We start from the raw sequence: 12864 nt of genomic DNA on the forward strand, positions 1-12864 counted from the left end.
CCCCCCCGCCTCCATAAAAACACAAACAAAAACCCAAAAAATCGAATTTCATCAATTCTCCATCCCGCTAAAATCGTCAATTCCCCCCTCTCGCAAAATTCATTTTTATTTTCTCAGTCTCCTCGACTGGGCGTGGTGGAAGAGAAGATGATTTATCCCTGTATCACACGGTTAACTGCCAGGATCGTCCGGGCTAAACGACCCACGGGGTTTCCTTTTCGTGTATCAACCGTAATGCACTCGGCTTCACGCTATTGTGTCTCCGTTAAAACTACCCCCTCCCCTCCCATCCCTCCCCCCCTCGTCGCGCTAATGTACAAGTGAGTTAAAGGGGGAAATGAATATCGCAGAGTACATACGTGTACCCTCTCCTCCCCTTCCCCCCTCCCCCAAACTCTGAATGTTTCGAGGTTCGGTAGAATAACTCTGCTGAAATTATTATGCGCTTTCATATACTGGCGTATAACTCCTGGTCATTAACCCCCCTGATGATCGATGGCCATTATAATATAGACACATTTTCTCTCTCTTCTTATTGTTCACATCGTGTCTCAGCGTACGGGCAGTACAAACCCCCCCCCCAAGTAGATTTCACCGGCCTCGATCTTTTCCTCAAGCTTTTGCTACATCGATTTGGTTTATTAATAATACAGTGATAGCCTGATCGATTCCAACGACTGTTGCCAGTTAGAAAGGGCCGGGGGGAGGGGGGTAAATTAATTGAAGGACGAAGCGATTTACCGTTGTTATCGAATATGATTATCATGAATTAAGGAGGAGATGTTTTTCAAGGGACACGAAATGGAAACATTAGGAGGTTTGTCGCGGCAGTTTGTGTCGTTTAGGGAATTTTTTAAGTTATATTGTCTTTTTTCTTTGTTGTAGGATGTTCCCCGGAAAATCATTCCTCAAAAAATTAATTCCCTGAACAGTGTTCCCCATATTTTCTGTTCTTTATTTTCATTTTTTATTTCTGCTCGATTTTGCAATTCGCTCACGAAAAATCATTCCTTGGAACAATATTCCTTATATTCTTATTTTTTGAGTTATGTTTAAGAAGTGGACGTTGTTCAATTAAATTTTGACCTGTGCTCAAAGATTCTTGGATTTGCTGTTGTAATGTCTGCGACTTTGGAGTCTCATGTTTATTTATATTTGATAATTTTTTCAGGGGAGAAGGTTTTTTTCATTTCGGGACTATTTTTCACAAACGGAGAGAAATATTCAATAGAAATTACGTATCTTTTCCGTAATTCCGAAGCGATTTACGGAAATTTTACGGAACTGTCACGAAATTTTTCCGGAGCGTTCCGTAATTTTTAGCTCAATCTCCCGTGAAAAAAATCCGATACCGTCACTTGGATTTTCTTAGTCGATTCCGTAATCGGTGACCGAATAGTGAGTTCCGTAATTATTACTGTGCATTTCTCTCCGTCCAGTTCTGTGTTGGGGAATTTCAGGCTATTACGAAGTGATTTATGAGGAAAAATAAAAATAAAGTATGGAAAATATAAAGAACAATATCAATTGTTTTTCAACAGCGCCATTTCGTCATCCTAAAAAAAAGGATGCACCTGGCACGTGCCCCAACAATACAAAACACAAAAAGTATTTCGCGAGAGTGAGACCCCCCCGCCCAATAACTATGCAAGAAATAAAACGAATTAGCCTTTAGTCCAGGGAAAACAGTTAGTATAAAACGCAAAAGGGCACTGTGTGCAGCCATATGGAGTCACGCCCCCGAGTTGTAGCAGCCTTATGTCACACAGTGCCTCGTATTTCCCTTATTTCAGGCGGTAGGTATGCATTACCGATTCAAGGGTGAGCATCGAGCCTGACATCACACCCCTCAGGGGCCTCACCATTCTGTGCCCACAGCCTTTTTCAGTTCTTTGAGGCACCAGGCACCTCTCTCTCCTGTGCCCTTGGGACAATCCGATGTCAAAAGTCGAGGGATAAGAATCGATGAAAAAAGGCGAAACGATACCCATCATTTGTTAGGCCATAACAATTGTCAAAATAGTTGTTGAGGTTTTTTTTGTCCCCAAAGTGTGCGTCTGTGAATCATTCCGAGGGAACTTTTGTTCGTTTTTATTAACACGAGTTTATTGGGCTTTTGTACATAACGTATAATTGTTTTATTCGTCAATTGTCATTGACAATTTATTTAACTATATATTAAATCCGATCGTGAATACATAACGTTCCTTACAGCTTAGGTTTATCGATCTAGATAATTTAGTTTTGGTTTGCTATACACGAGGCTATCTACAGTTTACGAGAGAGAAATAAATTATTATTTATAAAATGCTGAGTATTATTGGACTATACAAGTAAAAAACTGATGAATTCAGTGGCGAAGTGGTAATATTCGACATTTTTTAAATATCTTGAGTTGTCTGTCATCAGATCTTTTCCCAGAATAATTAATTACCAGAATGAAGAAATAATTAATGAATACTCTCTAATGACAAAATAAATATATTTGTATTACGTTCAGCCACTTCACTCCTGAAATCATTATTTTATTATTTATAAGAAACCAAACAGTTGTGATAATTCTCCAATGGCAATAGTGAAAATATTCGAGGAATAATCCAGCTTCTCTCACATTCATAAGACCAGATTATTTCTGACCCATCGAGTACTTCGCATTCTCTATTTACAGTGTTCATTTTCATACTTCACTACAAAATTTCACCTCGGATTTACAGAATACACTTTTATCTACATATCGTAAAACCATTGTTCGATTTCTCCATTCGAGAAAATTAGTTGAACCCACTAATCCGTGGTGCTCGAAATTAGCCAACATTATCAAATAATGATCAAGCGAAATCGTCAGTGGTAACATACCTTATTAATAAAACATCACGACGAATGTATCCTTCGTTAACTTCATTTCATCCAAACTGTTCGAAAATCACATGAAAATCGGATTAAGTCAGTGAGAGATCACTCCCGAGGATGAATATACATCTTCAATATTGGATTTATGAGTGTGAGTGTATTATGGGCGCGGCCATCCGTTACAGAATACGTACACACATTTAATATTCAATCCTTTGTTCGTCATCGCGCTTGGAACTCATTTCCAGTGGGTATATGTACATACTTGATGAATTCTCCTGTTCATTCTTTGGGTATGTACGAAAGCCGATGAAAGTGAGTGACAGATGGTCATTAATGTTCTGAGATATTTTAAATGGTTTCATTGTAATGGAGAGGTGCTACTGTTTTTGGTAATAATGGAGGTATTTTAAGAACTATTGAACTCGCTTCAGTGATGAGGAAAATTTTTCATTAGGTGGGTCACCATCGTTTTTTTTTAATGCGATCCCCTCAACAAGCGAAGATGACAGTCACTCTGACCGAGGTCACGAGTTCCGGGATTCCCCGCTGGCCATTTCTGGGGATCATTGCTCGGTTGATAGAACAGATTTCTGTTAAGTCGCAATCGACAGTTCATAGTTCTTCACATAAAGATGACTCATTCCTTCGTTTATTATCAGTAATTTCGCTTTTATAAAGCTTTCATTATCCACCAACTCTCAACTCGTCACTCTACACTGCCCTTCCTCCCACAAGGTAACGATGATCAGTCGATCAACAGTCGGCAGGACAAGGAATAATCAGTACTTCAAGAACACATCAAACACTTGATTAGACACTCAGCTACCTCCTCGAGGAGTTGGTCGCAGGTGCAGTGAACGCCCTCAGTCCACCCCCAGATCCAAGAGTATGAGACCCACCAACAATTGAAGATGAGAGTCTTCCCGATAGTCCAGAGGACAGCGAATCACTCGGCCTCCCAGAATTACCCGTTGGACATTTTTCGAGATGATGATGATGCGACCTGACAGCTAGTCTGCTCACGTGAACAGGAATTGGCACGACTATGCGAGGGCCGGCATTGGCCTGCTGTCCGTGAGCCGCATGTCGACCAGCGGAACCCGCTCCGCCGGTCGTCAGACCTGCCTTCACTCTCTTCCACTTTGCCCGGCGGTTCTGGAACCAGATCTTCACCTGGACCTCGGAGAGTTTGAGCGCGTGCGCTATGTGCGAACGCTCTGTCAGGGACAGGTATTTTTTGGCGTGAAATTCTCGCTCCAGTTCTAGGAGTTGCTCCGATGTGAAGGCTGTTCGTCTTCGGCGGCCTTTGCTGGCGTTCGCCGAGGCTGACGAGACTGACGAGTTCTGGGAGAGACCTGGCTCGGTGGCCACTCCCTCGTCGTCCGATTCTGGGGATATTCGACCGCTCTCGGAACCTGGAACGAGATAATTAAGGACTGAATTCAAGGTTTTTTGGGGTTTCATGAGTCTTTTCTGGGGTCTAATTCTGGCAGTTTTCGGACGATTCTGTTGGAGAATTTCGCCGCTTTCGATAGAAATGTTCAATGGACAATCTTCTATAGAGAAAATCAATGGGATTTGATTTTTCTGTACAACCTATTCTGTTGAGATATTTTCTGTAGAAATTTCTCGGCTCAATTTTTTCAAATTTTTTGGTTGGATTTCTTCGATTTCTATGGAAAAAGTTTCGATTGGGAAAGTTGTGTTGAAAGGTGAAATTCTAATGATTTTTTTCTATGAAACCTTGAAATAATCCTACTTCGTAATTTCTCCATATCTTATTTATCCAATTATCCCATAATTACTCGACCACTTAAAATTCCCGCCACCGTAATTTAATTCCAATGAAATAAACTCATTAAGTGGAATCTTGCATTAAAAAGCCCTGAAACCAGCCAACGTAACTTTTAAATCGCTTGACACATTAAAGACAAAGGACGTGGCAAACAACAATGACACAGCGTAACATACAATCGCATCATAAAATATTTGAGAGCCCGCGTCACCTCGCATTGCAGACTAACCTTTTTTTCCAAATCGCAGTACTCGAACAAATTACTTGCAACAAAGTTTACGGATATATCTCATCATAATTACAATTGGATTCCTTGTAGATTACACTTTAGAGTGTGAATTTCTGGAATTCAATGCTTGTTGATACTCTGGTAAAAGTGCGTGCCATCAACGCACTGTTATCAATTTTTAGTTAGTTCACACGGTAATTCAATTAATCTGTTGTTCATCTCATCAATATAATTCCGCGCTTAGAATATTGTAATCTCGTATTTTCAGCACTAAATTAAAAATTAAAACTTCATTTGGAATATTGAGTCACAGCTTCTGTTTATTCACATCAGAAATTTTGTATTTGGATATTAATATTATTTGTTCAAAGTGAAAAAATCGATCATCATTTTCACTATATTGCATTCAGATTCTCCTATCCTTAACGTCAAAAATGTGAGATAATCTCATAATTCTAGCTATTAATTCTAATCAACTTTGTTCGAAGAAAACCTTAGTAAACGTAATATTAAGAAAGTAGAATTATTCTATTTTCCTCTGACCTCAATAATTTGGATAATTATGATTCGTTTATTCATGTTTCATAGAATGGTATTCAATTCTCTTTTGCTTGGTAGGCAGGCTTCATGAAAATTCGACGCGAGACGATTGCACTCATGAAAACTGCCTTACTTTCTCCATTCGTTCGGGATATTCCCGATGCCTTTTTTAGAAAGAATGTTATCAACACATATACTCATCAATCTCCAATAAAATTAATTATCTTCTAAGTTACCAGACAGCACTGTTTGCGGTGAGCGTTAATCCTCAATTTACAAACATCATGATAATTAATTTAAAAAACACCGAACGGTAAATACTTATGCGTGTGATATAACTGCGATCACGTATATCGCGAACGACAGATAGTGAATGGTCGATCGTCAGCGATCGGTTTATTGATGTCTAGCCGAAGCCTAATTGGTATGCAGAGCGGATTGAAAATTTTCTGGGAAGCCGTCATCCATTCGTGACGTCATGGGTACCGTAACGCCATTACCCCCCTCGAATATGAGTCAGTCTCCACGAAAAATTGAACGACGATTATATTTACGGCTTATCAAATCCTCCGGATGAATTTTCTAAAAACAAACCGATAAAATTCATGGATTTTCGTCTCGGCTTCCTTAAATTCTCATAAAGACTTCCGGTGTGCACAGGGGGCCTGGATGAATGGAGCGACAAAATTAAGATTTACCTCGACTCGTTCAGAGAGACAAATTTATCCCGGAATAAGGGCACTGTGTGTCGTTTACCCGCGGAGAATAATCGATTTTCAGTGATAGAAATTCGAGGCATATGAGGGGCTTTGGTTATTCACGTCGTGTGAAGGAATAATTACCCATCGACACTCGCGAAGGCAGGGGCGGGGTGTATGGAAAGTGTAATTAAAGTAATTATCAATTGTAGATCAATATTTCGTCGTTATTTCACAAGAGAACGGCGCATTTGAATAAAATAATCTCACAATTTTTCTGTTCATTCGGAACTCTTAAATGCGAAATTATTGATTCCGAAATGAAATGAGCGACGGATTTGGTGGGAATAAAAATCTATTCATTTGATTCAAATGAAGTTTATTGTACTCGACAATTTTTTTAATGGATTTGTGAATGAAATTCTCACAATTTCTTAATAATTGTCGGATGTCTCCACCCCCCCACCCCCGTTCGCCATCTGTCGAGCTGTTTTTTTTCCACAATTTCGAGTGTTTTATTCATTGGTCATGCACCCCACAGTCTCGAACACGACATGGGAGGATCGAGTTTCCCGCAAAGTGCGTGGAGCGTCTAAAAAACTTGCGGAAGCCAAATCTCAACTGAGGAAAATCGATCATCGAGATCTCTGCATTCATGCGCAGTGAACTTAGCTATTCCAAGCGCATCAATTAATGAGGATGTAAATGAAGTGAATGAGGTCACGAGTGGGCTCCCATATTTCCCCAAGATCTCATTACGCTTTATCAACGAAAATCAGAGGCACCACTGGGAGATGAATGCGAAGGACCTGACGTGAATCATTTGAATCACAGAAAGGGGATTTTAATTGAATGTAATTGGGTTAATGAAACACCGATAGATAAGAGTAGTAATGAATTCGGGGCGCGAGTTTCGCCGCTAACGTGAAGCATTTCAGGTTGATATGATTAAATTTAAAAGTATAGATTTGGAATTAATGGAGTGACGCTTCCGTTGAATGATGCAAATTCCATTGACTTTTTACCCTTAAATTGAATTCAAAGTCTTTTTCCGGAAAATTCAGTCAAATTTATTTAACAATGTACCAAATTTCGCTGTATTTTCAAAGAGCGGGAATAATTGATCTAAAATGTACAGTTTCCCGTGATTTTTCCATGAAATTCAGAATTTTCAATGCCGAAATCCCTTGAAATTTCAGTGAAACTAAAATGTGATGACAATTTCCAAAAAGTCATCCGGAAATTTCAGGCAAAAATTTTTTACTTTAAAAATGAAAACTCGACAAATTTGTCCCTGTATTCAGAGATTCTCAATGAAAAAAAAAACTCTTCCCCAATGTTCCACTTTCCATCTGTGAATAATAATCCACAATTCCCCGGTTCCATATATATTACAACACAACCGATCGATATGTAAGAAAACAAGCCACGTGACTTGGCCACAAAACGATGTACGACAGGTGTGAATGCCTCAGAGAGTAAAGATCGTCATTTGCATTGAAAATCATGGAGCCTCTACACTGCAACCCCTCGATGAATTCTCTCAGAAATTGAAAACAATACCAACAACTTTGTCCCCACCGATTAATTGCACTTGTCCTCCTGATTAATCCAGTTGAAAAGTTTTTGCAATAGTTACAAAACTTGTTTTCCACGGGGGCGGGGGGGGGGGGGGGGAGGATAGTGGGGAATTTGCTTGAATGTTCATCAGCAAAAGCACCACTACAAATTCATCGATTTTTAACGAAAAATACGGGAGTGTAAAGACAGTCTAGGCAACCCCGTATGACCACCATCGGTGTAAGTTCACGCCGTACCGAGTATCACGCGGAAGTGACCCACCGAATCGAAGATATTTGAATAAATAAAGAGAGCATAATGTGCGCTACGAGAGAGGGGAGACTAAATGCACGGGTGATTCGTTCGTGTTATGTCTCTCGTGCTCCCTCAATAAGGATCTCGTGTCTCCCCTTTCCACCAAGAAATAGTGACCCGAGATGCAAATAAGCGTGGGCAATATTTCAAATCGAAAATGACGACTCGAACGTGCGGGATATCTCAAACGAGTGGAGAAAACTAGGTGATTTTCATCAGTACAATCGTCTTGCGTCGAATTTTCATGAAGCCCGCCTAACAAGCAAAGAGGATTGAATACCATTCTATGAAACATGAATAAACGAATCATAATTGTCCAAATTATTTGGGTCAGAGGAAAGGAGAATAATTCAACTTTCTTAATATTGCGTTTACTAAGGTTTTCTTCGAACAAAGTTGATTAGAATTAATAGCTAGAATTATGAGATTATCTCACATTTTTGACGTTAAGGATAGGAGAATCTGAATGCAATATAGTGAAAATGATGATCGATTTTTTCACTTTGAACAAATAATATTAATATCCAAATACAAAATTTCTGATGTGAATAAAAAGAAGCTGTGACTCAATATTCCAAATGAAGTTTTAATTTTTAATTTGGTGCTGAAAACACGAGATGACAGTATTCTAAGCGCGGAATTATATTGATGAGGTGAACAACAGATTAATTGAATTACTGTGTGAACTAACTAAAAATTGATAACAGTGTGGGCACGCACTTTTACCAGAGTATCGACAAACATTGAATTCCAGAAATTCACACTCTAAAGTGTGTTCTAGAAGGAATTGAATTGTAGTCATGATTTATTCGTATTGATTTTTCCAATGAGAACGATTATAAACAAATAATTGAAAAAATTTCATAGAAAATTAATAGAATACGTTTTTTTCTCCATAAATTATTCTATTCAGAGATTTTCTGTAGAAATTCTGCGGCTAAAATATCAAAAAAAATTTCCTTTGATTTCTTTTTATTAAAAGGAAAGGCAAACAAACTGAAAAAAAAAATTATGTCGAGGAATTTCTATCGAAAACGTTTCAATACTTAGAAATAATTTCTATTAGACACTTCTTATTTAAAAAAAGCGCAATAAAACTGCAGAACTGTTGACTAGAAATCCAATAGAATTTTCTACACAATATTTTTATTGTTGAAGGATTCAAAAATTTTCTTAAGAGTATTTTTAACTCATAAAGCATGATGACACTACTCTACTACGAGTTCCTGTCTAAAAATACTAATGAACAAATGAATAAATTAATTGTCCTCCATGGAACGAGCTAAATCCGTGAGAAAAATTCCACTAATATCAAATTTCAATAATCAAATTAGTTGAAAGAATTTACGGTATTTAATTGAAATAAAGAATTGCTGATGCTCATTTCCGCTATTTCATCATCTCTGCTTCCAATATATATTCTATTTCGAGAGGAATCTGTGATACAGCTCGCGGCATCACAATCCGCGTCAACTGGCGTGTCAACGATTTTCTTAACCCGTCGCAACCACTGCATTAGAACGACTACGTTCAATTATAACCATAACGTGATGTTGACAGATAATCGAAACTGGGGTTTATAGATAGATAGCGTGTTGCAAAAAGCCAAATTGGGAGAATGAGGGGCATGTATGATGCGGTAAATCAGGAAGTCGGTTTTGAAAAACTAATTGGATTTTCATTGAGAGGGAGAAACTGGTGGGTAATGACTGCTTAGAAGTTTTCCATTGGGGAATATTTGATTAATTTATAGTGGCCGGGATAATTAAGAACGGAAGTATTATATTTACACGGCTATTTCGAGTGATTATGCCGACAATATATTAAATTATGAATCACTCGGGTATTTTTTTGAATTCGTAATCAATGAATTAAGTTTACCTTTAGAATCGAGAATATTTATTACAAAAATATACTGTTGCAAATTTTCTACTGAAATTTCAAGGAATTTTGGCATTAAAATTCATAATTTAGTTCAATTATTCCGGGAAAATTAATTAAAAATCAGGAAAATTCAGAAAAAATAACGGAATTCCAAGAATTTTAAAGGAATTCCCTGAAAATTCATGTAAATTGTGGAATTTCTATGTTTCTGCCTATAAAAAACTGGGACTTTACTTGAATTTTTAGAGACACTGACATTGAATGCGATTTAGGAAAAAAAAATCATGAAATTTCAGGTTTCACTGAAGATTCAATAAAATTCCAGAATTTTAAGCAGCATAAAGACGAGAATTCCTTAATTTATTTGAATCTCCAATCTAATATGAATATTCATTGCCACTGGCCTAAAAATTCAAGAATATATTTGGCAGAATTTTCTGGTTCATGTTCAGGGAGAAATCTCTTTGATTTTTCCACAAAATTCTGAATTTTCAGTGACGAAATTCCTTGAAATTCCAGTGGTAATTAAATTTCCGAAAATTATACCGGAAGTTTCAGACAAAAATTGTTAACAGTGTAGTCTATAATTTTATGAAAACTTCGTGAACTCACCGTGTTGAGATTTTGAGAGATCTTGAACGGGCGAGAGACTCCCCTCATCCTCGCTATCAGTGAGCCCGCTGGGTTGGGCGTCCCGGTGTCCCGGATACGCAGCCCCCTGTAGATGATTGAGACTCAGATTGAGATGATGGGGCAACTGGGCCTGATGGCCCTGATGGGCAGGATAACTCGCCGACAGATGAGGCGGCAGGATCGGTCCACCCGGCACACCTCCACCGTACATTCGCATTGGCAGCCAAGCGCTGTACAAGCTCAGTGGCATCGCGAATCCTGGATCAAATTCCCTCACCAATTAATTTGCATTTCATCTTCCCGATATTTCGTTTCAAAACAAGACAATTTTTTTTATTCTCTCTGAAGCCCGAGAGTAATCACTAATTTTAGAGAATTTTATCAGTAATTATCATTATCATTAATTGAACATCAAGAAACAATTTTGATGAATAATCATCAGCAATATTTGACATTTCGTTGGGAAGTTGTTTTTTGTCGGAACCACTAAGGTAATTGCCAGTGTTAAAGACCTTTATTGATGATTATCGCCTTATTAATTTAACATCAAGAAACAATTTAGATAAATGATCGTTAAGAATGTTCGATATTTCATCACCTCTCGCGTAGAAAAAAAAATCGTATAAAAATCTGTTCAAGTAATTTTCAAGAACGTTCAATTAAATATTCATTCAATTATTCAACGTTTAATATTTCTTTTAAAAAATCTAAACAATAATTAAACAGCGGTTTTGATTATCTGAACCCACAAAGTCATGACCAATTTTAAAGAATTTTAATCACAATTATCTTTTCCATGAATGACGTTAATTGAACATCAAGAATCAATTTATTTACAATTAAGAATGTTTAAATTTCTGTCGTTTACCGGAGAATTTCCCAAATTCTATTATGAAAGTAATTGATCAATTGTTTTTTGTTTAACACGATTGCGTCCATAATTAACAAAAAAAAATCGTGGGCATAAAAATGAATGGCTTTACAGCTATTTCTTTACTTACCCGGCAATGCACTGGTGGCCGTCGCGAAACAATGCTGCTGATACAAAAGTTCCCTCTCCCTGTCCCTCTCACTCCCCTTCCCATCCCCATTCTTATCGCACCAATTATCCTTCCTCTCGCCCCCAACAACCTGCCCTCTATTTCCAATCAAGCTCTCAATAGTGAACGGTCTGGGTGACGGCTTCACCGAACTCTCCATGGACTCCACCTCATCACTCGCCGATCCCACATCCAACTCGGTCTCCTCCATCGGAGGTGACTCCATGTTGAGGTATATCCCTAGAAAACAGGTTTTTCGTACGATTGTCCCCATGTTTTTCATAGATGTTTAGGATATTTTGCAGCTATTGAAAAAAATTCCAACTAGCTGTAGCGCACAGTTTAGGAGAAAATAAACAGTGAAAAACGGTTCTTACGATGTTCTTAAAAAACAAATCCGTTGTAGATTGATAAATTCCGAATACCGTGAATTTTTTTGTGAAATTTTCTAGTGCATAATTTTTGACGATATTCAACTCTAAAAAATTTTAATTTCGTGAAATCGTTTCTTAATTGATTCAAATAAATAATTAACAAATAATGTCTTAATTGATTTGAAGTGCAATTGTTGCCTTCATCAACAGCAAATGAGGATAGAAAAACTCAGTAACTTAAGAGAATGCAATAAATTGAGCAATTTATAATTTTTCCGGAAATTCATGGGGACTAACTTTTGGATGGTATTGTCTTGGGACCTTAAGGTTGTCATGGATGTCCCTGACAAAATACAATTTTTTAATGCTCAAAACAAAATAAGCCTTGCACACACTCTTATCCAATTACGAACAAATTAAACATTTCTCCAAAAAATTCAGCTGTCAGTTGAAATTTTTTCCGGGACTAATTTTTGGTTGATATTGTGTCTTGGGATATACCTTAAGGACAAATTTAAAACTCAAAACTCATATTCTACTCCAACTCCATAATTCGAACTCCTCTCATTCCTCGAACTTCACTTTTTTCGCGAAAAAATCACAATTCACTTTTCACTCAAAAATCGTACCGCGAGGGTTTGAAATCGCCAGCCTGTTTTTCCCGCGGAAATCGAATTTTTCAAATTAAAAATCACTAGACGCTTTGGATCGGGAGAAATTGATGCGAGACACGTGTGAGTGGCTCGTCGTCGAGCAACTGCCGCGGTTTCTCGTCGAGTGGAGTCCACGGGTGCTTGCCCCCCCTCCCCCCCCCACTCTGCGCCCATGCAGGGGTGCCTGGCATCGAGTCGCGGTGGGCGTGGCGATTCCCGGAAAATCCCCGCCGCCGATTGGACGCAGGCGGACCAACGACGTCACGGTTTTGTTGCTCTTCTCCTGTACA

General features: G+C 38.2%; 1 protein-coding gene across 1 annotated transcript; it reads right to left on the bottom strand.

Moving 5' to 3' along the window:
- Positions 1-3675: 3675 nt before the first annotated feature.
- Positions 3676-11773, bottom strand: LOC107040002 (homeobox protein unplugged). Its single transcript, XM_015259890.1, has 3 exons — positions 11509-11773; positions 10487-10765; positions 3676-4268 (listed from the first exon to the last, which is right to left on the bottom strand). The coding sequence occupies exons 1-3, from the start codon at positions 11771-11773 to the stop codon at positions 3676-3678; spliced, it is 1137 nt and encodes a 378-aa protein (XP_015115376.1).
- Between the last annotated feature and the right edge of the window lie 1091 nt (positions 11774-12864).

This window comes from Diachasma alloeum, unplaced genomic scaffold, assembly GCF_001412515.2.
Source record: "Diachasma alloeum isolate Michigan unplaced genomic scaffold, Dall2.0 Dall_scaffold_00315, whole genome shotgun sequence".
Taxonomy (NCBI): Eukaryota; Metazoa; Arthropoda; class Insecta; order Hymenoptera; family Braconidae; genus Diachasma; species Diachasma alloeum.

Bases quoted from the DNA above. Each gene is read 5' to 3' on its own strand.
- LOC107040002 (XM_015259890.1), bottom strand. From the start codon at position 11,773: ATGGAGTCACCTCCGATGGAGGAGACCGAGTTGGATGTGGGATCGGCG. The intron at 10,766-11,508 runs GTAAGTAAAGAA...AATTTGATCCAG, and splicing joins GGCCACCAGTGCATTGCCGG to GATTCGCGATGCCACTGAGC. The intron at 4,269-10,486 runs GTGAGTTCACGA...ATCTCGTTCCAG, and splicing joins TCTCTCAAAATCTCAACACG to GTTCCGAGAGCGGTCGAATA.